The sequence below is a fragment of the Oryx dammah genome, unplaced genomic scaffold, assembly GCF_014754425.2.
Source record: "Oryx dammah isolate SB20612 unplaced genomic scaffold, SCBI_Odam_1.1 HiC_scaffold_20, whole genome shotgun sequence".
NCBI lineage: Eukaryota > Metazoa > Chordata > Mammalia > Artiodactyla > Bovidae > Oryx > Oryx dammah.
Genome location: NW_024070204.1, coordinates 38762594 through 38788880, shown reverse-complemented (window position 1 = coordinate 38788880; position 26287 = coordinate 38762594). Strand labels below are relative to the sequence as shown.

Sequence of the window (26287 nt, the reverse complement as noted above, 5' to 3'; positions counted from 1 at the left end):
ATAATCTGAATATCAGAATAATACTGTCAATACATTATCAAACCAAACTTGAGTCCATTGCCTATATGCATTAAAGCCAATCTACTGACACTCAGATCGTGAAGGACAGTGTAGCATTTATTGCAGACACAAAACAAGAAGCATGCACCGTTAGTGTTCAAAAGAAGATTCCCAGATTCGCTGATGGCTTTCAGATAAAGTTTTTTAAAGACAGAGTAAAAGGAGAGAGTTGCAGGGTACCTGATCAGCCTGTGGACATTCTTCTGATTGGTTGGTGGCAGTCACAGCAACATCCTTCTGGTTCATATCAGTCTGGGACCTATGTTCTTGTGGTCGGCCTACAATATATCTTCTTCCATGTGGTACGAGTTTGAGTATTTGCAAAACAGCTCAAAGCATATGGTTTATAACATTCTCTATAACCCTTGAGGAGGAACTAAAGGTCCTTGACTTTGTTTAATGGCTAAATCATTATTTTGTCTTGTTTGACTGTTTCTGCATTTTCTCACTTCTCTGATTAAATTTATATTTTGAACTTGGGGAAGGCCTGGGAAGCTGAAGTTCTTCTATGAAGAGGCAGGTAGAGAACATAGTAGGTGGAGGCGGCAATCTGTCTCAGAAAGGCCCCATAAGGTTGTGCTTGGTTATAAACACTAAATTAAGATGATGAAAGTTTTCAGTCTAATACAATACCCCGATATAAAAGAAAATAAAGAACAAACAAAAAACAAATATGGGATTATGGTTTTATTTTTTTTAAAAATGTTATATGCTCCAAAACACTTTACTTGGAAATTTTCACTAGAAGTAGGAAAACAAACAACAGTACAGGACAGCAGCACAAATGCGTGATGCGTACTTTGACTGTGGATGTGTTAGACGCATGTTAATGTAATACTTTCACAACGTGACAGCTCATACTGTGTTAAAAAAAAAGAATACAAGAAAGCAACGCTAGAGAACTACGGAATCCTGTACTCTGTGCAGAAGGGATATCCTTATGGGAGCCAGAAAAGGAGCCCTGGAAGGTGGAGAAAAAAAAGTGACAAGCGATCTACAACTAGCCTATCAGCCAGCTGTGAGTTTTTAAAAAATGGCATTAAAAAGAATCTGAGAAAGCCTTTAGAGACCATACCCCTTATATTACAGAATTTCCAGTGGAACTTACTTGCCTTCACAAGGCAAGAAGGGAAATTTTATTGTGGGGTTTTAGCCATGACTCTCACCTCAACCTACTGAACACGAAGAAATAAGAGAAAGCCTTCTGTTATGATGCGCACTTTAATTGGCATCAAGCAATTCACAGTAGCTAGAAACCTACAAATGCAGCAAAGCAGACAAGCCTTTAACTAAGTCTCAAAGCCTAGTCAACATGGGAAAATTCATCCTGGAAGAGAACCATGCACATTTAAGGATTATGAAAATTCCTTTAACAGAGTTAAAGTTTTAGTAACCCATTAAGGAGTTCAAAATGGAGAGGAACTCCAAGTGTAATAAATTCTACAAGGCCTTTAGGTTATCACTTACCTAACAGTAAGGCCCACACTGGAGACAAACCCTTTAAATGTGATCAAAATGAAAAGTTCTTAGGAAGTGACTCATTCTTTAATCCAGCATCAAAACTTTCAAAAGAGAAATTTTATGAATACACTGAATGTGAAATGGCGCATTTGATGGTGTTTAAACAGAAGGCAGACACAAATGATGAAGTAGACAGGTGCTTGGAGGTGTCTTCCCAACCACCCTACATAAAACAGCACCTTTCTTAAGAGTCACGCTAGCCCCATACCCTGCTTAATTATTCATAGCACTCATCACTCACCACACTATATTTTTACTTCTTAAAATGCATTAACTTCTCCCACTAGAATATAAACTCTGATGTTTTACAAAGCTATATTCTCAGTGCTTAAGCATAAAACTTAGCATGTAGTAGGCACATGTTGATAAGTAAATTGTAATACTTTGATCAGTGAATTATAGTACCTTCCTTATGTGGAGTATTTGGTATTTTGAAGTTAATCCATTCTAAATGAAACAGAATTCACTTGGCAGGCTTTAACATATAAAAATGTACTGTTCATTGCTTTGTGATATATCATGGTAAAAAGCACTGTAACTGTTATGATCTACAAATTAATTCTCCAATTGTGTGGGGGATGAAAGAGTTGTACAAGAAGCACCCCAACAGTACCCTCATTAGTATACCAACCAGTGAGAGACCTAAAAGGGCTGTTTCACAAGGGTCATGAAGACAAAATAGAGTCTCTAGCTTCTAAAGACAAAGTTCTCTTTTTTCCTCTGGTTCTAAATCTAAACAATACTTTACTCCTCTGAGGAATAATTCCTTCTTGGCCTTGTCAACCACTGGTACAAGAGGGCATGGCAGTTTGGAATCAGATATCAGAAACCCTTGTGTGGCAGAGTTCAGCAATTAAGAATTATGTCTCTTATTAACTCAAAAAGTATTACTAAGGGCCTACCATTCATTAAGCACTATGCATAAAGATAAATTTTCAAAACATGGAATTTGTCAACTCTTAAGAAAAATGACTATAAAGCCATATAATCAGTGTGATAACATGGGAGGGAAAGATTCAGGGAAGGGAAGATCCAGGGAGCAGAAACAAAGAAACTTGTAACTTTGACTGAAAAGGGCTGGAAAAAGCCTTACAGACACAGTATCACTGGGGCCGAGTCCTAAAGGAAAAACATTCCCTTAGCCACAAAGAAGGGCAACGCATCCGAGTTAGAAGTAACAATAATAACAAAGGAAAAAAAGACACACAGCACATTGGGAAAGGAGCTGGTACACTTGTGACTAATCATGATGCTCCAGAAGGGGTGGAGTGAGGATGGACAGTCTGTGATTTAAACCTTCATGCTTAGAAAGCATAAAGGCATTTTCACAGCAAAACCTGTTAAAGACTGAATTAAATAAAAATCTTTTTAGCTGTGTGAGGATAAACAAGAGATAGAGATAGGGAGAAAGCCTCCACTTGTCCCAAGAGGTTCTATCAGAACATTTATCAAAAAGGAGCCTAAGGAACACTGTACTAGAATATGATCACACAAGAAGAGCTGCAGAGATGAGACTGGCAAGGTAGGCAGAAGCAAGCAGATTACAGCATTCTGTGTTGCCATGCTTTGTGGAAGATTAAAAAAAAAAAAAAAGAAAACATGAACTGGAAAAGATTTTAGATGAAAGATGAAAATTAGTTGTGTGTGAACATGTTAAATTTAAAATTACTGTAGGATGTCTAAGTGAAGATATTTAATAGGCAATTAGAAAGAAGGTTTAGAGAGCAGAAGTTGGGATTCAAAGTGCAGGTTTGGGAGTCAGCCTAACATTACAGGTGGTAAGGCCATGGTTATGAATAACATTACATAGAGGTACAGTTGATCCTTGAACAATCAGGGGATTAGGGATGAATCCTCCTGGCAGTAAAAAATCAGAATATAACTTATAGTCAGCCATCCATACTGCAACTCCTCCATATCTGAGGATATGACCAACTGCTGGTTGTGTAGAAGTGTAGTATTAACTACTGAAAAAAAATTTATAGGCAGTCCCATGTAGTTCAAAGCTCAAACTTGCATTGTTCAAGGGTCAACTGTATTTAGAGTAAGTAAAAAAGAAAAAAAAGGAGAAAGGTAGGAAGTAAATAGGGGAGGAGGAGGAAAAAGAGAAAAAGGATAGTACTTTGGGAAATAGCAATACCTACAGGGTACAGACAGAAAAAAAGAGAAGCCCTGGGAGAAAGGAGAAAGTCGGCAGAAAGGAAAGATGGGGAAACCGGTGGAGAGGAAAAGAGGTGGAGACCTCTTTTCCTCGAAAAAGCGGGAAAATGAGTAGGGCAAAGCGGGGAAACGGAGACTGACCTCCTCTTAGTCTCTATTTTCTGTTAAAACAAGACTAAGAGCCATGTGCTAGGGGAGGAGACAAATGGCCAGAGAAGTGATGAGGCAAGTCAGAGGTGTGTGTGAGCCACAATGGGAAAGGGACAGATAAATGGCTTACGCTGAGGGCTCTTCTAAACTTGAAGGTGAGATACTTAGAGTGACTCCACATTGAAGGGCTGCACGAACTTCACATGGAATTCAGTATCCCAGAAAAGAAGGGGGAATGATAGGATTAATTCAATATGGAGAGAGGGTTGAAGAATGATTAGGCTGAAGGACAAAGGGAAGATGGGATCTGAAGGGACTGTGGAAAGCTCTTCATGTGGTGTCCCAGAAAACCAAGGCTGGACAGGGAAGGAAGAAAACTCTGAAAGGGGCTGATGGTGAGGAGAAAAGTAGTAGTAAGAGGAGGCTCTGAAGAAGCAAAAGAAATAGGAAAGAAGTAAGAGAGGGACAAAAATCAACAAAAATGAGGAAGTAAAAAGTTGGAAAGATGAAAATGTCATTAGTTACTGAAATTGAAGATTTCAGAAACAGAAACTCAGGATGGTGATATTCATGGAGTGGCCATGGGAATCAAGTTCCTGGAATGTGATGAAGTCAATGGCCCAGAGATTGAGGATACTGGCAAGGTATCAGACAGGTCATCCCTAGACGACAACAGGAACTGAGGTAGACAGAAAGACTGTCAGTGAGATACCAGGCTGGGCTCTTGGCCTTTAACACCCCTACAATCAAAGACAGAAAATATTAAAATTTCAGAATGTATGAAAAGATGTGCCCTAAGACACATGACTAATGGCAGGCTAACCTAATGGTTTTATCTTCATTATTCATTTAATAAACCATGCATATTCTTTTAAACAAAAGAAGAAAAATCATTTTAAAATTTTTATAAAATGCCTAACAGACTAAAAATTTTAAATGCCATTAGTACTATGTAGTGAAACAAAAATTCTTCTGTGGAGTCTTTAATTATTTATCTTACTCTGAAAATGGTACATGGAGACAAGTCACAATTTTTCATTTTGCCAATTTTTAAATTCACCCATAGCATGTATCCAAAGCAAAGAGGTGATTTGATTTTAATCTCTAAAGTGTAACAAACTTTAAGAGAGGGAGACTAAAAAAAAATATAAAAACAGTTAAAATATTCAGTTTTATGTTATGTATATTGTACCACAATAAAAAAAAATCTAAAGTATTAATAACAGAAAAAATCTTTATAGAGATAAATTGGATTCCTTCTTAATATTAGTCATAGGATATCTGTAGTTCAGGCTGAGTTAGAATAATGTAAATGCCATTTCAGAAATTAAAGAATCATTCCTTCACAGGTTTAAGAATATATAGTGAAAGATGTAATGGCATTTAAAAAAGGGTAACCATGCTGGCTATCTTTATGTAGTGTAATGTTCATAAATTCAGTATCATTATGTCTTTTCTGGAATTTTCATTTCCTGAGTCTTTTTGTTTTTCTGTTTGAAAAGGACTGGAAGAACTTACTAGTTAGTGTGATGCTGAAAGAAGTTTAAAATTTGTTTTGCATTTGTTGTATTCCATTCTTGTTCTTTCAGGGGTCCTTCGCATACAAATACATACTTTTTCAAAATTTTCTCTCCTACTTCTCGGAAATCCAAAGGTTCTTTGTGTGTGGCGTAGCTTGCTCCAGAAACGCCAGTATCCATTTCATGATTTTCTGGCTGTTGATCTGCACAATGCTTCAATCCCCAGTAACACATTTCTCCACTGTACATCATAGCCAGCAAATGAATGTCACTAAATATTCCTAGGAAAGTCATTTAAGTTGAGAGATTAGAATTTAAAAACTTTAAAAGAAACCCTAATGATTAAGACTCTAATAGAATCCTTTTATATCATTAAGCATTTTCCCTTCTCATTTAACAGTTATACTTGGAAAAGCCAAATATCACTTAATACAATCCTCATTTCATTGACACTTCCATCTCTACTTTATAAAAGAAGCCAAATCCCACCCACCCCAAAAATTATTTTTAAAGAATCATTTAGGTTCATGTATCCACCTTTCTGGGATTATCTTTAGGATCTGTTTGAAAATCTAATCTAAATTAATGGAACCTCTCCCAGAAACGTGCATTCCATATTCCGCATACTACTCAAGAGATTCTCTGAGTCCCATTCATGAACAGAACTTTTATTTAGCGGGTATATTCAAGGATCAGTAATATAGTTCCTATATTTCTACAATAGTGTACAGATACAATCCTGCATAATCACGTCCCTTAGAGGGCATATAATTTAAAATAACTGAAGGTGTTAAATTGTATCCAAGATGCTTCATCTTCTCAGGAAAAAGGAATACACTGCAGGATTTCCATCAAAAATTGAAAGCATGATTACAGAAGAAGGCAATTATATGATTAAACATTTATGACACAGTTTACTAATTTGATATTAAAAAAAAAAAACCTAGAATAGTAAAGATTTGGGGATAAATGATCAACTTTGTACAACTCACCAAAGCTCTTTAAAGCTCAGTTTGCAAAACTCAGGATTCCACATGCCCTAATTATTTCATGGAATTTTAACAAGCTTTTGTTCTGAGATTTTTTTCTCTTTAACTATGAAGAAATGAAGTGAAAAGAAAAGATTATGGGTAATATGCCTTGTACTTATTAAGTTGTTTTGTACATATTACCCATAATCATTTTTCATTTCATTTCTTCATAGTTAAAAGATCAAAATCTTCAGAGAAAAAGCTAGAATAGCATTAGATACTATTCAGAATGTAAAAAGAAACAGACCTAGAATCTGAGAGGATCTGGATAAAAATTACTAACTTTGTGCAACTCATCAAAGCTCTGTAGGCCCCAATTTGCAAAAATCAAGATTCCACATGCTGTCCTTAATTTCATGAAGTTTTCTTAAGGAATAGTTGGTAGGGTTTCCCCCATCCCCAATTAATGATTTTCACTCCAGAATTATATTTCGTATTAGATAGGGCATTTCATCGAATGCGTATCCTTTCTCATCTTTGTGATCTTACACCCTAATTATTCCTAAAAAGACTGGTAAAGTAAGGAGATAGGAGCAAAACTGAATGAAAGGCTGAACTTTTAAGTAGACTAGATCTTTAGAAGGAAGAGCTGAAGTAAGACCCACAAAGTGAGGCCACATGGGAAAGATGAGAAGTGTTTGCTTAAGGGAGATCTGGCAGCCAGTTTACACGCAACTCTAAGCTAGCCTCATCCTTTATACTAACAAGGAGTGACAGCTAAGAAAGGTACACAGATATCCTATAGGAAAGTGTCTCTAAGGAGCAAAAGAACAGCTATCTACTAAAGAGTGTTTCTCAAACTTCACTAGAATCACCTGGAGAACATGCTGAAATGCTGGTTGCTGGATTCCCACATCCAAAACTTGCAGATTCAGGTATGGGATTGCATCTATGAATCTGCATTTTTAACAAAGACTTAGGATCTAGGGTGAGGCTGCTGGTCCATAACTATGCTAAACTATTGTTTCAAAATACCAAGGAAAGAGACGAACAACGTAAAAAATACTCTTCCTCCCTCCCTACTCTCTCAAGGAATCCATTACTCTCTAGTTACACTGTTTTTGGTGCTATAAATTTTCTGATATTTTTCTGCTAAGGTTCAGCATGGTTTTCAATAAAATACTTCACTATTTACTGTTTTATACTTAGTGAACATGTATGTGAGAGTGGGGGATGAAGGGAGGGAGAGGATGAATAATCCATGAACTAAGAGTGATGGCAGAGACTTTTATGTTAAAAAAAAAAGTGGTCATACTGACATTCTCTAGAAGCAGTGATGTCTAAATCTGACTGCATCATAATTGCAAGAAGTAATAAAAATAGATTCCTGGACTCCAGATATTGAATCAGAACCTTAAGGTGATACACAGAAATCAGTATTTTTAACAAGCTACCCAGGCAATTAGTGATCTCAATTCAGAGCTCCTCCTTCAAGACATCTGAAATTCAGGTTCTGGGCTAAGCAATGAGCCAAAGGCTGCCAGGATGGATGGCTGTTAGTGGCATATAAAGGGCATAAACCAAGGATGCACACAGCTGAACAGTCCTTTAACCTAGTTAACTCCAGGGTTATAATGACAAGGCTATTTTTGTAAGGGCCCACAGAATAAAGAAACACAGAAATGAAATAAAAAGGTTTACTGAATACATTACTTGATAATTTCTAAAAGCAAAAATTTAATGGCATACAGGTAATGATCAAAGGACAAAATGATCTCACCTTCTAAAAAGACATAAAAATCACTGAAAGCATACATTGCTTTGAGTTTTATCAAAAATCAGGCAAACTATCATTAAGATCTGGCCCAAAAAGTTTTGATGATTCTTAAAGAACCTTCCACTCTAATTAGCATTAAGAACTATTCTGGGGCTTCCCTGGTGGCTCAGTGGTAAAGAATTCACCTGCCAATGCAGGAGACACAGGTTTGATCCCTGATCTGGGAAGATCCCACATGCTGCAGAGCAACTAAAGCCTATGTGCCACAACTACTGAGCGTATGCTCTAGAACCCACAGGCCCCAACTACTGAAGCCCACGTGCCCTAGAGCCCTGCTCCACAACAATAAAAACCATTCTAATGAGAGGCCCGTGCATTGTAACTAGACAGTAGGCCCCCCCCCACCCCGTTCACAGCAACTAGAGGAAAGCCTGTGCAGCAATGAAGATACAGCACAGCCAAAAAAAAGAAAAAAAATAATTATTCCGAATTACGTTTTTTATACTGGCTAACAAAATTTAAAAAAAAAAACAAAAAACAAAACTTAAAACCACTCCACCAGGGTCTTAAGAGTAATTTAGCCTATGAAAAGTAGGCTTCCTGGCTACTAGTCTACATCTCAAGGAATCAAGTTGGGAGGAACAAACTGCTTTAGTTGGGAGCAAGCCAACACCAAGAGGACTGACTCCTGTGGCAAAACTGCTAGGGAGCTGATTTTACTTTCTTGTTTCCCGGAAAAAAAGAGACCCTATCTGTGCCTTTGATTCCCCTGTTGAAGAAGCAATGGAAGGTAGAGGCAAGTGTAATCAATTATAATCCAAAAGAAGACCAGTATCACAAGGATAGTGATAAAAAAAATTCCAGGCCATGAGAATATATAACTTTATGACTAGAAATGGGAGAATAAGGGAAATATTTTGCCTTTTTCTTTGAGTTCAAATAGCTTTAATGTCCATCTCTGCTTTTTCTTTTAAATCAATCCATGCAGGTGAGGAAATTTTAGAAAGCTCATTTTCAATGAAGCTAATCAATTCACTAGTTAACTGGAATAAACACATCTCACGAATAAATCAAAACACATTAGTCAAAACACCATGTCTGTCAAAACATCATGCTCACTGAAGGAGCACTTTATATCCACAACAAGTTTTTTTAAGGACAAGCCATTTGCCTGAATAAACTGAAGGGAAACTTTTGCACACCAGTAGCCGGTCATATATGTTAATAGCACTTAATTCACAGTGGTTTTTTTTTTTTCCATGCCATGTTTTCTAATAGAAAGGAAAAGTCTACAGCAGTTAACAAAGAAGAATTAAAACACACTTATAAAATTAAGACACAGAATTTTCCCTAAGAATTTTTCTTGTTCTTCCCATGTTTGATTTTCCTCATCAAAGTTCCCCAGAATTTCACATGAAGTATAAAAGAAAGTTTGCATATATAATCTAACATCTCTCATCAGCTATGTGACCTTACCAGGCTTATCAGGACCTCAGTTCTTCCATTTGTAAAAAGAGACACTAAAACTAAATGGTTCTTCCCTCTCAAACCTCAGTCTAAAACCTAAATGATGTTCTACTTCCAGTTCCAAACATTTTTAAGTGCACAGATGGTTATGACAGAAGCCAGCAGGTACAATCCAACACGCACTCTTCCCTTCTTTCTTAGTCAAGAGACTTTACTAGGGATGACAATGTATAATGTAAACGGCAATACATCCATCCCAGATTCCCTTCTAGCTATATGAAGCTCTGTGATTAAATTCTGGCCAGTGAAATGTTGGTAGAAGTGTTCTCAGTATTGTAACAAGCTTCTAAGAAGGCTGTAAGAAAGACCTGGCTGGAAGAAACTTTCTTTTGCCATTCCTAGAGACTGAAACATAGCTGAAACAGGAGGAGCTCCAGCAGCGTCTTGAGACACTGAAAATGGAAGCAATGTCCTCAACAGGGATGCCTGTTGCACAACTCTGGCAAATACTGTTTATATGAATTCTATAAAGCACATCCCTCTGAGGTTGCAGGGCTCTACTTCAAAAGATGATAGAGGAAAAAGATAGGAATCTGATGCCATGAAGCCACCATAACCAGTTGTGGACCCTTTTTAAGTGAAAAAGCAGTAAATTTCTTCTTGTTTTGAAGTTACTTCTAGTCCTGTTACAAGAAGCCAAACCTATAGCCTGATCAGGGCTGGGTGGGGATGCAAAGAAAGTAAAAGTAACATGATAAATTAATTTCTTTAAACTATTAAACACAGATTAGCAGTACTTTTACGTATTACATGAGAAGACTTCCAATTTTTAAAAAAGCCTTTTATTATTGTTTTGTCTGTAATGTAAACCTTGAAATTTACTTAAATCATTTAAATCTAAGAAACATTTTAAAATCTTAAAATGCTCTGAAACACTTAGAAAACTGAAGAAAGAAATCATATTACCTTCACTTAGTAATTTAGCTGTGTCTAGGTCTTGGAAAGAAGCTCCTTCATTTAACTGGATGGGACACCGAAAATTCAGCATCTGTAGTAAGTAACTGATTCCATCAACAAGATACTAATGAAAGTCAAAAACAAAGAATCCAGGTTATTAAATGCAGAGCTATAGAAACTTCAAATGTTAATATTTTTACTCAGGAGAATACTGGCTAATAGTTATTACTAGATATGTCTTATGGTTATTGCATTACAATGCTGTAAGGACCCACTACCTTGAAATTTTTTAAAGGGTATTTTAAAGTATAACCCTCCAATTAGTAAAAGGGTATGGGGGAAAAAACCTTCAAGGATCACAGCCTTGTTGTGGTGAAGGGGCTTTTGTAACTCATGAGCCATGCTGTGCAGGGCCATACAATATGGATGAGTCATAATGAAGATGGATGGGTCAAAATGTGGTCTACTGGAAGAGGAAATGGCAACCCACTCCAGTATTCTTAAGAACCCTATGAAGAGTATAAAAAGGCAAAAAGATATGACACTCGAAGACAAGACCCCAAGGTTAAAAGGTGTCTAACATGCTACTGGGCAGAGGGCAACTACTAATAGCCCCAGAAAGAATGAAGCAGCTGGGCCAAAGCAGAAATGATGCCAGTAGAGGATTTCTCTGCTGATGAACGTATAGTCCAAGCTATAAAGAACAAAGCTGCATAGGAACTTGGAATGTAAGGTCCATGAATCAAGGTAAATTGGACGTAGTCAAGCAGGAGGTGGCAAGACTGAAAACATCAACATCTTAGCAATCAGTGAACTAAAATGGACAGGAATGGGCGGATTTAATTCGGGTGACCATTATATCTACTACTGTGGGCAGGAACTCCTTAGAAGCAATGGAATAGCCCTCACAGAGTCCAAAATGCAGTACTTGGGTGCAACTTCAAAAATGACAGAATGATCTTGGTTCCCTTCCAAGGCAAAACATTCAACGTTCACAGTAGTCCCAGTGTACACTCCAACCACTGATGCCAAACAAGCTGAAATTGAATGGGTCTATGATGACCTATAAGAACCTCTAGAATTATCACCAAAAAAAAAAAAAAAATGTCCTTTCTATCACATGGGACTAGAATGCAAATGTAGGAAATCAAGAGATACTCAGAATAACAAGCAAGTTTGGCCTTGGAGTAGAAAATGAAGCAAGGCAAAAGCTAACAGAATTCTGTCAAGAAAACATGCTGGTCATAGCAAACACCCTTTTCCAACAACACGGGAGGCAACTCTACACATGGGCATCACCATCACCAGATGGTCAATACCAAAATTAGACTGATTATGTTCTTTGCAGCTGAGGATGGAGAAGCTCTATACAGTCAGCAAAAATAAGACCTGGAGCCGACTGTGGCTCAGATCATGAGCTACCTATTGCAAAATTCAAGTTTAAATTGAAGAAAGTAGGGAAAACCGCTAGACCATTGAAGCATGCCCTAATCAAATCCCTCATGATTATACAGTGGAAGTGACAAACAGATTCAAGGGATTAAATCTGGTAGACAAGAGTGCCTGAAGAACTATGGACAGACGTTCATAACATTATACAGGAGGCAGTGACCAACACCATCCCAGAGAAAAAGAAATGCAAGAAGACAAAGTGATTGTCTGAGGCAGCTTTACAAATTGCTGTGAAAAGAAGAAAAGTGAAAGGCAAGGGAAAAAGGAAAAGATATACCAAACTGAATGCAGAATTCCAAAAAACAGCCGGGAGAGATAAGAAGGCCTTCTTAAATGAAAAATGCAAAGAAATAGAGGAAAAAACAGAATGGGAAAGACTAGAGATATCGTCAAAAAAATGAGAGACATCCAACAAACATTTTATGCAAGGATGGGCATGATAAAGGACAAAAATGGTATGTACCTAACAGAAACAGAAGAGATTAAGAAGAGGTGGCAAGAATATACAGAAGAACTATACAAAAAGGTCTTAATGACCCAGATAACCACTATGGTGTGATCACTCACCTAGAGCCAGACATCCTGGAGTGTGACATCAAGTGGCCCTCAGGAAGCATTACTATGGACAAAGCTAGTGAAGGTGATGGAATTCCAGCTGAGCTATTTCAAATGCTAAAGATAGTGCTGTGAAAGTGCTATACTCAATATGCCAGCAAATTTGGAAAATTCAGCAGTGGCCACAGGGCTGGCAAAGATCAGTTTTCATTTCAATCCCTAAGAGCAGCAATGCCAAATAATGTTTCACAACTGCAAAATTGCACTCATTTTACACGCTATTGTAACAAGGCTGTACTCAAAATCCTTCAAGCTAGGCTTCAGCAGTACCTGAACCAAGAACTTTCTGATGTACAAGCTGGGTTTAGAAAAGGCAAAGAAACCAGAGACTAATTTGCCATCAATTTGCTGGATCACAAAGAAAGCAAAGGAGTTCCAGAAAAACATCTACTTCTGCTTCATTGACTACACTAAAGTCTTCGTGTGGATCACATAAAAACCATGGAAAATTCTTAAAGAGATGGGAATATCAGACCACCTTACCTGCCTCCTGAGAAACCTGTATGCAGATCAAGAAGCAACAGTTAGAACCTTACATGGAACAACAGATGGCTTCAAAATAGGAAAAGGAGGATGTCAAGGCTGTTTATTGTCACCTGCTTATTTAACTTATATGTAGAGTACATGTACATGATGCGAAATGCCAGGCTGGATGAAGTTCAAGCTGAACTCAAGACAGCCAGAAGTATCAACAACCTCAGACGTGAAGATCATACCACTCTAATGGCAGAAAGCAAAGAGGAACTAAGAGCCTCTTCATGAAGGTGAAAGAAGAGAGTGAAAAAGCTGGCTTGAAACTGAGCACTAAAAAAATACCAAAATCAAGGCATCTGGTCCCATCACTTCATGCCAAATAGAATGTAAAAAAGTGAAAACAGTGACAGATTTTATTTTCTTGAGCTCCAGAATCACTGCAGACAATGACTGCAGCCATGAAATTAAAAGACATCTGCTTCTGGAAGGAAACCTATGACAAAGTTAGACAGTGTATTAAAAAGCAGAGATATCACTTTGATGATAAAGGCCCATATGGTCAAAGCTATAGTTTTTCCATAAGTCATGTATGAATGTGAGAGTTGTACCATAAAGAAAGTTGAAGGCTGAAGAATTGATGCTGTTGAGCTATGGAGCTGGTGAAGACTCCTGAGAGTCCTTGGACTACAAGATCAAACTAGTCAATCTTAAAGGAAATCAACCCTGAATATTCACTGGAATGACTTATGCTGAAGCTGAAGCTCCAACACTTTGGCCACATGATGGGAAGAGTCAACTCACTGGAAAAGACCCTGATGCTGGGAAGTCTGAAGGCAACAGGAGAGAATCAGATGGTTAGATAGCATCATCAACTCAACAGACATGAATTTGAGCAAACTCTGGGAGATAGTGGAGGACAGAAGAGCCTCACATGCTACATTCCACGGGTCGCAGAGAGTCAGACACAACTTAGGGGCTAAACAACAAGGGAAAAAAATCACTAACCAAGAACACATGATTCAGTAACATACTTGTGAAAAATGTCATCAGAGGAAGAAATCAATAAAGATAATAAAGATTATGTTCAACAACAACTTGTTAAAAATATGGATACACTTACTATAATTTAGAAATACTATAATCAAATGCAGGCCCACATAAACTGTGTGTACAACCAACCCAAGATAGGAAGAATCCATAGTGGTATAAATATTAAGACAGGATCTTTGCATTTACTCATTTGCTCAGAAGAATCAGGAAAAATCAGAGAGCCACAATTTTCTAAGAGCAGGGTCATGTGGAATCTTTAGGAGTGATCTGCTAATAGAAAGAGGCTCACTACCAAGTTTTGTTTTCTTCAGGCCAAAAAATATGCTTAGAAATTAAGACAGATTATCTGTCTTATAGCATAAAAAATAAAAATCTGGGACTTAAAAAAAAGTGTAAAACTTTCCAGTTTACAAAGGATTTTCACATGTTCTTTTATGGTTTTTCTTTTCCACATTATTTAATCTTCACAGTAATTCCAATTTAAGATTACATAGCTGATAAGTACAGGCCTGGAATGAAAACCCAGACCCTTTGACTCCTTGGTTCTTAATCCTATATTAAAGACAGATTTTAGAAACATTTAAATGCCAACAATCAAATATGTATGAGGAATTTGCCTTTTTACCTTTTTAAGTAAGCTAGATTTTCTTGTGAGCCATTCTCTCCTTTTGGTCAGAGAATGACAATACATGTAGAGTAGGGCTCCTCGTCTCCAGGAGAGACATTCCAGGAGTTCATCTCCAAGCAAATCGCAGTGCTGAAATACAACAAAGACTCAGTTAAAAAGAGAAACTTCATGTCTGTAAAAATAAAAACTGAATTTCAAAATATTGAGAAATTAAAAATATTCATTTCATAAAATCTGCCCTTTATTTAGCAACCCACACAGGAATGACTTACTTTGAATCAATTAGAAATATAGACATGCTACTGCTACATAAAAATTAAAATAACTACTCTAATTTACAAGTATTTCTAGAAAATTGATACTCAACTATTTAAGTAACTAAATCCTCTAATGTATTTCAAATATAAGTATTCCATAGTCTGATGGAAAAAATAAGTTTTCAGAAATATATATATGTTACTTGAAACATTTCTACTACTACTAAATTAAAATAATGAAAAGATATGCACAAAAATAGTTTAAATGAATCAAACTTTTATTATGTGGTATCATTTAACACTTGGGATTATTAATTTACACAGTATTCCCTGATAAAACAGAGAGCAACAAAGATATCTCGGTAGAGACAGCCAGAAGATAGTTGAAGATGAGAAATTATTTGCCTGAATGAATGGATTTCCCTGCTGATCCAGGGCTTTAGAATAGTCAGGGCTAGATACAAAAATCTGGGGAATCATTGAAATAGAGACAGCAGTAAAAAGTGTGTAGACAAGTTGTCAAACAAAGACAAAATAGAAACTATTAGAGGATGGAGGAGATATTCTTGGGGAGTGCCTATGTTTCCAGAATGGGAGAAAGGTGAGATGCTTAGAAAGAGAAAGAGCAAGGCTTCTCAGAGAGGAAGAGAAGCATGAAAGGCCTTTAGGGATGTTATGATCCCTGGAAAGACAGCAAATGTCCAGGAGGAAGAGGACTGTGAAAGAACCAGAGAGGTGGTCATTAAGATTACTAGGAACCTTCAAGAAAACATAGCATCTGCAAAAGTAAAGGGAGTAGAAACAGCAAATGTGCACCTTTAGAAAATGACTATGCACTGTGTGTAATTTCAATACAGAAAATGTTCTGAAACATATTTATAAAAATGGATGCTTTAGTTTTGACATTAGTCTGAAACATTCAACTCTCATATATCCTTCCTTCAGTCAATTTAAAACAGAGACAAAGACCCATTTAAGAAGGAAAAAACACAGATCCTAAGGGTAATGTAGCAGGAATTAGCAGCATTCCACCATAACTCATAGTTGTGCAAAACTTACTTTTGGATGCATATTATTTTCTTGAACCAAAATTTCTGGTTCTGAAAGAAAACTGATCAACTCTTTTACTTTCTGTGAAGAATCTTCAGGAAAATCTTCATCTACTAGCTTGTTCTCCTCAAAATACGTCATGTCCAAAATAGCCTGAAGTAAGAGAGAAAAAAGTATAATATAAAAGATTTGAATTAGAATGAATAACTCTTACAGTTTAATCTTACATATATTCTTTGCGACCCCATGGACTGTAGTCCACCAGGCTCCTCTGTCCATGGGGTTTTTCAGGCAAGAACACTGGAATGGGCTGTCATTTCCTTCTCCAGGGGATCTTCCCAGGGATCGAACCTGCATCTCCTGCATTGTGGGCAGATTCTTTACCTGCCGAGTCATCAGGGAAGCCCCAGTAGTCCTATCTGTAAATATAATCTAAGACGAATTTATAGTAAACTTCGTAAGATTTAACTAAATACTGATTTAAGATAATCCAGCTTTCCTTCAAAAATAAAATGGATATTTATGTTTTAATTCAGGTAAGTTAATAATATATAATTATAAGTTTTTAATATTCTTTGTTATTTGCATATATTACTTTCTGAACATTTTCTAAATGCCTGCCGTATCAAGAAAAGGTCACTACCTCCAGTTTTATATACTGAATCTTCAAAGGATTACCTGTTTCCCCAAATGAAGAGTCAGCTCTTTCAAACTACTCAATCCTTTGTCTCTGTTTAATCTACTTGATGAAGACTAAGGAAACTGAGTTCTACTATTAGTTCTATCTAACCAACCAAAGACAAGTCATATTTTACTTCTTTTTTAAAGCCTCAGTTGCTTCATTGACAAATGTCTTTTTAAAGTCTCTGGCCTTGAGGATAAAATGAATTAACAGATGTAAATCACTTAGAACATGACCTAGCACACAGCACTACTTAAGTGACAGGTGCTGTTGTGTTAGAAGACCTAAGCCAGGAAGGGAGAGATCATCATCCTAAGGAAAAGGACCTGTTGATTCAGAACCACAAGTAAGCTCCAGAAAGGTTTGAGGAATTTTAATTATATCTCTAATTCTTTTGCCTTATTCGCAGAAATAAGTCAAAAGTGTTTACAGCTCTCCTATATGAAAGAAGTAAGACAAACAGGGAACCTTCTGAAAGGAAAGAAAGAAAGTGAAGGAAATTTCTCCCGAGCTGCAATAGCTCTCTGGGGTTTGTGGGTACTTGTCAGAGGCTCATTCAACCACATCTGAAGGCAGAAACTATGTCCACGTATCTCCTAACAGAAAGCAGCATCAGGCAGCTAAGTGCTATGAATGTGTGTTTTGGAAACTTGACTAAGTTTACTCTTATTCCTATAACTGTTATTTCCTATAAAAATTTCATCTTTATTATCCCCTGGCAATCAAGTAAGGGCATATGAAGCACTCTGTCAACTATAAAGTGCTATATAAATGATAGCTACTATAATAAAATTATGTTTTTTTCAGGTTTTGCTTTTTTATTGTGCTGCACAAATGCAAGATCTTAGTTCCCTGATGGAATTCCATCAGGGTGGAGCCTGTGCCCTTTGCAATGGAAGAACGGAGTCTTAACCACTACAACGCCAGGGAAGTCCCTCAAAATTATGTTTATTAATGTGAACTTGCCTCAGCAGTTTGAGAAAACCTAGAAAACAGATCTTGTCCATAGAGAGGTCTGAATTTGAAAGAAAAGGGAAAGAAGAAGGGAGAACAGTTTTCTGTTCTTATGGACTTGCATAACAAAAGCACAGATAGTCAAGCGAAGAATCCAAAGGAAAGGTAAATTTCAGGGAAAAAAAATAAATAACCAGAGGCCTTATAGAAACCTCCATTCCCTCTAACCTTTCAGAGCTTGGAAACTGCGCATATGAGTATTTTGCTTAATTATCTATACAGGGAAGCAATATTGTTATCTGTAAGATTTTTTCCCTGACTTTATAATCCACACATCCAATAAAACTTTACTTTTTTGTAAACTGCCTCACAGTTTCAAGTCTATATGCCTTATACATAGTTTTTTGAACAAAAACATTTTAAATAAAGAACATTAAACCTAAATTTTGGAGTCAACACTCAAGTAAGCAACCTGCCCCCACAATTTGTCAGAAACCATCTGATTCCGTACCTGTGTGTAAAGTTCTAGAAGATTTGATGGGGTTGAACATTCTTTGTCTTCTCCACACTGAAGTTTCAATTTTTCTAGAGCTGCAGAGGCGCGAATTAAAAAGTGATCTATAAGAGATAAAAATATGATTACTTCACCTAGTTTCAGGTGTCTTTTAAACAACAACAAAAAAAAGCTACATTATCTAAAATGATAAATTAATACAACATAGTAATATCTTTTGTAAAACATGAAGTATATCATAATGCCTAACTCTACTTAAATTTATCATGGAAATTTTTTCTTAAAAGCTGGACTTAAAACTTTCTAGGTTCAGCTGCCATTTCTTAAGCACAACCTGCCTGTACTTTCACAATGTTTATTATGTTGACATATTCAAAATGTTTAAGCATTAAATTTAAAACTTTTATTGGAAGAGTACGAATAATATACATAAATCTATAGAAAGGACTTCCACTAAAAACTTAAAATTTCATAAATACATTCTGTGAAAGAAAAAGACTGATTAAACCAAATGCCTCATAAAATGTAAGTGCTGTTAGTTATGAAATTATAACTTTATAATTATACTTACATATTTATGTATAAAAATAGCTGTTGTAAGTAAAATTACACAATATACCTGAGTCGTTTATTTCTTAAAAACCTAGAAATCAAAACCTGGACAAAATTAAACTAAATATTTCTGATACACCCTCTAAAAACAACTCATCCTCACTCTCCCTCTACATTGTCTAATTTATTCCTTTTTTCTTTTACTTCTGTGGTTTCACCTTTTCTTATGAATTTTTCCTCCCTAACCTACAAATTGTCCATATGCATCCAAGGTGCTATCCACCCTTGTGCGTCCTGGGTTGGGAAGAACCCCTGGAGGAGGGCATGGCAACCCATTCCAGTATTCTTGCCTGGAGAATCCTCATGGACAGAGGAGCCTGGCAGGCTACCGTTCAAAGAGCTGCAAAGCGTTGGAAACTGAGCAACTAAGCACACACACACACCATCAGAAAAAAAAAAGCCCAACATTAAGACACTTAGATCCTTGAGACTGCCCCTCGGTAGCTTTCTCCTGAAATATATAACCTTTTCCCCTCACTAGTAAACGGACCATGTAGGACCTGGTGAGGGTCCATCTGATCCAGCCTCAGCCCCTACACAAGTAGGTAAGCAGATCAGTGTTGGAACAAAAGCACCACCAGTTTAAGTTGCATCTGTTGGGAGTAATACGACAATCTTAAACTTTTCCTGTTAAGGCCGAACCTGTATCTAGACCAGATTCTGAAAGCTTTAAGGTCCACTATTCACCTAAATTGAAAACTACTTCTTCAGCACTGCTTTCCTATCTCTCCTCAGTCCAGAAGTATCACCCATACAGCTCAGGAAAAAAGATTCTACTGTGAACTGAAATGGTTTGGAACATGACACCCCTCAGGAGCTTCTTTAAACACTGAGTTGATATTTTTTTCTTAATTTGCAGGATTATTTTAAATGTAAAGACCTGCACTGAATTCATCAAACCATTGATGAAGGAGCATTTCACATGAACTCATGACATAATTAGCGAAGTGGAGGGATAATGGTTCACCATTTTAGAAAATTTTTATGAAATGTAGAACTTTTCCTAACCATTCAGTCAAAATAGTGACTGACAAAGCAAAGATAAGAGATTCTAACATAATCCCCAGAAAAAGTCCCTCTAATGGTATATTTCCATATCGTAAACACATTGTGCTTGTACAATGAGAAATAAATGAACCAAAATTGACCAGTAGTACAAAGGAGAGTATTCTTACATGGACTAGTGTCTGGCTGTATCTGATCAAATTCAAAAACTACAGGAACTACCAATCCTACAACCTAACATAAATATCATTAAAAAACAAATTTTTACTGTGTATTATTTTTGCTGTATTGGAAAATACAAGTTCAAATACATGGAACTATGTTTTAGTTAAACTTCATAAAATAAGAAAATCTTGCTAGTAATACTGAACAATTCATAACGTGGACCACTATTATTGCAATTCTAGTACATTTCAGAACTTTAAAGCCTCCAAACAAGAATATATACTTTACTTTTCAGCCTTCACTCTAGACTGGATTAAAGCACTCTTCCACTGGAAAATAAGAATGGCTTTTAGGTTTACTGGTAAGTGAATAGCATACATTCTTTCATCTCTTCAGACTGGTTCTAATGGAGCTGGAGTGGGGTGGAAATCACTGAATAGTTTATTTAGAAGTAACTTAGATACACTTTCAGACAATAGCTACTGGAATAGCTACTACCGTCCATGAACTAAAATTATTCATGTGATTCACTTACCACAAACCAAAAAAGCAAACTACTTCAGGGTAGTCTTGTGGATTTTTAAGAACAGACCCCTAAGAAAAGAAAATCCAGCAAATAATCTTGTATGGAACTAGAGCCATTTTATCATGGACCCTATTCAATAAATTCACCAACTATTCAATCGCTTTGGAAAATGTTCCACTACTATCTATGACTCCGAAGACAATGAGACAGCCCACAAAAATTTTTTAAACTTTCTATCTGTAGTAAAGGTGCAAAACTCGGTAAGAATGTAGAAACCTATAGGCAGCTGGTAAGTAATGAAAAAGAGCAAACGTCGAGGTGATTCTGTGTCAGTCTTTCCTAAGGAAACCGCTTGAGTGAGTGAAGTCGCTCATTCGTGTCCGACTCTTTGCGACCCCATGGACTGTAGGAGCCTACCATGCTCCTCTGTCCATGGGATTTTCCAGGCAAGAGTACTGGAGTGGGTTGCCATTTCCTTCTCCAAAGGATCTTCCCAACCCAGGGATTGAACCCAGGTCTTCCGCATTGTAGGCAGACGCTTTACTGTCTGAGCCACCAAGGAAGTCCAAGGAAACCGCTTAGATATTTCAAAAAAAAAAAAAAAAAAAGCTATTCCGGTACTGACAGGGCCCTTGTGACAAGTGAGGTGATGAACATGAGAGAATCGTTTTAATTACGCCAATGTAAATCTCTTCTGTAGACTACTGTTTACAGTTGAGTTTAGACTCCAAAACACAACACAAAAATTTACAACGTAGCAATGAAAAAGTAGAACTATTATGCACGCCAAACTATCTTTACGACATGCAAAACTATCATTACTTATTTGCGTACCATCATCCAACTTTAACCATTTAAACTTTCCTGTGTACTTTCATCCACATCTCGCCCTTTTGCCAGTCGCCACCGAGACAGTTAAAGACAAGAAGCACTGATTCGCCTGAGATTTCAGCGGTTTTCGCGGGTTATGAAAAGCCTGGTCCGGAAGTAAACGCCTTTGCCTTAAAGCAATGTGAGCTCCTGGAGGTAGACAAGAGACCGCCCAGCTAGGGCCAGAAGCGCAACACCTTCGGTAGTTCTGGCCTGGAATCCATAGACTACAGGCCGCAGCCTCAGCCCCTATGGCCGTCGAGAGCCAGCTCCGAACAACCGCCCGCCTGCCCGCCTCCCTCTCCTCAGCTCCCTCACCATCTTCGCCGGCGGCTTCGCTAAGTTGTTGTATGTGGGCCTGAGCCAGGTCTCCGAGTTCCTCCACTCGCCTCACCACACTAGAGCTTGCGGCCGCCATGGCCACAACGGGCGGGCGCGCCCAGTCACGTGACCGCGCCGGCCCGAGGTCACCTGATCCCGTGGTGCGGGCGGGGCTGCTCTGGGCGGAGCTCTCTTGGTTGGTGGGAGGGGACCCCAGTTCCGAGAAAGGGCTGGCTCAGGCCCGCAAAGGTTGTCCCGGGTTACCCTCTTCCTCTCGGACTTCTTCCACAGCTCTGAGTAAGCACTTTGAGTACAGGATTGATGTCAGGGCACGCCTCCCTCCCGCCCCCTTTCTAAACCAATAGAGAGCCTGCTCTGTACCCGCGCTGATCCAATGAAAAGCCAGCTCTCTCCGCTGGGGTCTGGCTGGAGAGCACAGCAGCAGCGCTGGATTCCCCTGTGGGACATCCCTGGTGGCTCAGACGTTGAGGAGTCCGCCTATAACGCGGGAGACCCCGGTTCACTCCCTGCGTCGGGAAGATCCTCTGGAGAAGGAAATGGCAACCCACTCCAGTATTCTTGCCTGGAAAATCCAATGGATTGAGGAGCCTGCCAGGCTACAGTCCACTGGGGTCCCAAAGAGTCGGACACGACTGACTTCACTTCTTCAACAGAGCAGACATTAACCTCTGAAAATAGGGCTGTCTGGTTTTGGTTGTCTAAAATACTGAGAGCCCGACTGGCTTTTCTGGAGCACATCCAAATCTCTGAGCGGTTACTGTGGGTCTAGTTGGGCTTCCCTGGTGTCTCAATGGTAAGAATCTGCGTGCAATGGAGGAGACAGGGATTGGATCCATGGGACCTCTAAACTCTGATAGAAATTCCCAGTCTGTGTGGTTGAGTGTTTCTAAAGTTGAATTTTAGCAACTGGGTGTGCTTTATTTTTTGGTCTGCTTTGTCTAGCTCACATTTAACATATTCATCTCATCCCAGTGTACAAAAATTTTGCATTTACAAAAATTTCTATTGCTACACATCTCTAGACCCTCCCTTAAAGAGGGTTTAAAAAACTTTATATGCAAAGTTCTTCTCAACTGTGAGTTTCAAAGCACTTAGAAGTCCAACTTCCATTGTGCATTCCCTATTTTCTTGCCTCTGATCAAACAAACCTTTAATTCATCTTTTTCATTTATTGATTTGACACAGTGTAGCTTGAATAGTCTCCATCCTATCTTCTGTCTTACATAAGTTAGTTTTTTATTTAATAAGGGATACTAAAAATAGGTGCCAACTAAAAATTGTCACTTGTCATCTGTTGCCATTTTACAAGAATGAAGTCACTAGCCATTGTTCTCACTAACCTTCAACATACCCTGAAAGGAGTCCAGGGAAGAGATCAGAAATGAGGCATGCTGTGCTCTGGGAAAAACTGGCAGAACAGGCCTTTGGATGGTTATTTTCAGGACATTTTGTGAGCCCAGTTGCTTGTATCTTCTCATGTCTGGAAAACCACTAATCTTTAACAGAGACATCTGTTCCTCGTGACTAGCATCAAACCTTTGCAAAAATGTGTGCCTGATTGCAAGTATCCTCCTTCACTAAAACCATGTATATACTGACAGGTCCTAGGAGCTATGTACAGCCCAGGCTATAGTCCTCATCAGGTCCCAAATAAAACTTAACTCACAACTCACTGTGCATTTTTTTTTTCTTTCAGTTCACATGAGGAAATTGTGTGTTGTGATTTATAAGTGATTGGCCACAATGGATTTCTTAGCTGACCTTTGTAACTAGTTTCTTCCTTCTGCAATTCACCCTAAATATAGGGGGCAGGAAACACATATTACTTTTGTGTCCTCAGTGATTCCTACAGTGCCTGATACATAATAAATACTTAGGAAAAGTTTATTAATTAAACAAAAATTCCATGCTATTTTCTCAATATCAATTCAAATCAGTTGCTCAGTCTTGTCTGACCCTTTGTGGACTGCAGCATGCCAGGCTTCCCTGTTCATCACCAACTCCCGGAGATTGCTCAAACTCATGTCCATCCAGTCGCTGATGCCATCCAACCATCTCATCCTCTGTTGTCCCCTTCTCCTCTCGCCTTCAATCTTTCCCAGCAACAGGCTCTTTTCCAGTGAGTCAGTCCTTTGCATCAGGTGGCCAAAGTATTGGAGTTTCAGCTTCAACATCAGTCCTCCTAATGAATGTTTAGGACAGTCTCTAATAAGGAAGCTGAAGGCAAGGAATGTTATCTTATGTGATCAATGTGGGCTAAAGAGGGGACTTCCCTGGTGGTCCAGCAGTTAGGACCCTGAGCTTCCACTATAGGAGGCCACGGGTTCAATCCCTGGTTGAGGAACTGAGATCCCACATGCTGGATGGTGAAGCAAATATATATGTGTGTGTGTGTGTATTGATATATATATATATCATATATATATACACACATACACACACATATATATTTGCTTCACCATATATATATATATCAGCCTTCCTCAGTGATCAATGCAAAGAAATAGAGGAAAAGAACAGAATGGGAAATACTAGAGGTCTCTTCAAGAAAATTAGAGATACCAAGGGAACATTTCGTACAAAGATGGGCTCGATAAAGAACAGAAATGGTCTGGACCTAACAGAAGCAGAAGATATAAGAAGAGGTGGAAAGAATAGACAGAAGAACCGTACAAAAAAGATTTTCAAAACCAAGATAGTCACGATGGTGTGATCACTCACCTAGAACCAGGCATCCTGGAATGTGAAGTCAAGTGGGCCTTAGAAAGCATCACTACGAACAAAGTTAGTGGAGGTGGTGGAATTCCAGTAGAGCTATTTCAAATCCTGAAAGAGGATGCTGTGAAAGTGCTGCACTCAATATGCCAGCAAATTTGGAAAACTCAGCAGTGGCCACAGGACTGGAAAAGGTCAGTTTTCATTCCAATCCCAAAGAAAGGCAATGCCAAACAGTGCTCAAACTACTGCACAATTGCACTCATCTCACATGCTAGTAAAGTGATGCTTGAAATTCTCCAAGCCAGGCTTCAACAGTATGTGAACATCCATTTTATCACTGAAAAAGCAAGAGAGTTCCAGAAAAACATCTATTTCTGCTTTATTGACTATGCCAAAGCCTTGACTGTATGGACCACAACAAACTGTGGAAAATTCTGAAAGAGATGGGAATAGTAGACCACCTGACCTGCCTCTTGAGAAACCTGTATGCAGGTCAAGAAGCAACAGTTAGAATTGGACACAGAACAACAGACTGGTTCCAAATAGGGAAAAGAGTACCTCAAGGCTGCATATTGTCACCCTGCTTATTTAACTTATATGCAGAGTACATCATGAGAAATGCTGGGCTGGAGGAAGCACAAGCTGGAATCAAGATTGCCAGGAGAAATATCAGTAACTTCAGATATGCAGATGACACCACCCTTATGGCAGAAAGCAAAGAAGAACCAAAGAACCTCTTGATGAAAGTGAAAGAAGAGAGTGAAAAAGTTGGCTTAAAAGTCAACATTCAGAAAACTAAGATCATAGCATCCGGTCCCATCACTTCATGGCAAATAGATGGGGAAACACTGGAAACAGTAACAGAATTTATTTGGGGGGGGCTCCAAAGTCATTACAGATGGTGACTGCAGCCATGAAATTAAAAGATGCTTGCTCCTTGAAAGAAAAGCTATGACCAACCTAGACAGCATATTAAAAAACAGAGACATTACTTTGTCAACAAAGGTCCGTCTAGTCAAGGCTATGGTTTTTCCAGTAGTCATGTACGGGTGTGAGTTGGACTATAAAGAAAGATAAGTGTCTAAGAATTGATGGTTTTGAACTGTGGCATTAGAGAAGACTTTTGAGAGTCCCTTGGACTGCAAGGAGATCCAACCAGTCCATCCTAAAGGAAATCCATCCTGAATATTCATTGGAAAGACTGATGCTGAAGCTGAAACTCCAATACTTTGGCCACCTGATGCAAAGAACTGACTCATTTGAAAAAAAACCCTGATGCTGGGAAAGATTGAAGGTGGGAGGAGGAGGGGATGACAGAGGATGAGATGGTTGAATGGCATCACCGATTCGATGGACATGAGTTTGAGTAAACTCTGGGAGTTGGTGATGGAGAGCGAGGCCTGGCATGCTGCAGTCTATGGGGTCGCCAAGAGTCAGACATGACTGAGGAACTGAACTGAACTGAAGATCCTGAGAACTTTGTGCAGTCCTTTGACTGGGAAACAGTGGAAAATAAGGCTAGCTAATATGAACATTCTTAATATCAGAAGTGTTCATCTTTTCAAAAACTTAATGGATTTATCTTCATGGACCTTTTATACAGCAGCTAGCCTACGTACATACATTTTGTTGCCAAGCACTATTCATTAACTTATTTAATCCTTACCTGCTACCTTTTGATATAGATATTACTCCCTATCTCACCCATACAAGGGAGGAAACAGAAGCTTCAGTTCAGTTCAGTTCAGTCACTCAGTCATGTGCGACTCTTTGCGACCCCATGAATTGCA

At 38.3% G+C, this 26287-nt stretch overlaps 1 protein-coding gene across 1 annotated transcript; it reads right to left on the bottom strand.

The window, feature by feature from the left end:
- Positions 1–732: 732 nt before the first annotated feature.
- CUNH5orf51 (chromosome unknown C5orf51 homolog) lies at positions 733–21933 on the bottom strand. Its single transcript, XM_040262425.1, has 6 exons — positions 21756–21933; positions 18257–18363; positions 16119–16262; positions 14800–14931; positions 10593–10707; positions 733–5692 (listed from the first exon to the last, which is right to left on the bottom strand). Exons 1-6 carry the CDS (start codon positions 21853–21855, stop codon positions 5409–5411), a joined length of 882 nt encoding a protein of 293 aa, XP_040118359.1. The 5' UTR covers positions 21856–21933; the 3' UTR covers positions 733–5408.
- Between the last annotated feature and the right edge of the window lie 4354 nt (positions 21934–26287).

Excerpts from the sequence above, each read along its gene's own strand:
- CUNH5orf51 (XM_040262425.1), bottom strand. The coding sequence starts at position 21,855 with ATGGCGGCCGCAAGCTCTAGTGTGGTGAGGCGAGTGGAGGAACTCGGA. Across the intron at positions 18,364-21,755 it reads CGAAGCCGCCGGCGAAGATG|ATCACTTTTTAATTCGCGCC; the intron begins GTGAGGGAGCTG and ends TATCTCTTATAG. Across the intron at positions 5,693-10,592 it reads AGCTAAATTACTAAGTGAAG|GAATATTTAGTGACATTCAT; the intron begins GTAATATGATTT and ends TGACTTTCCTAG.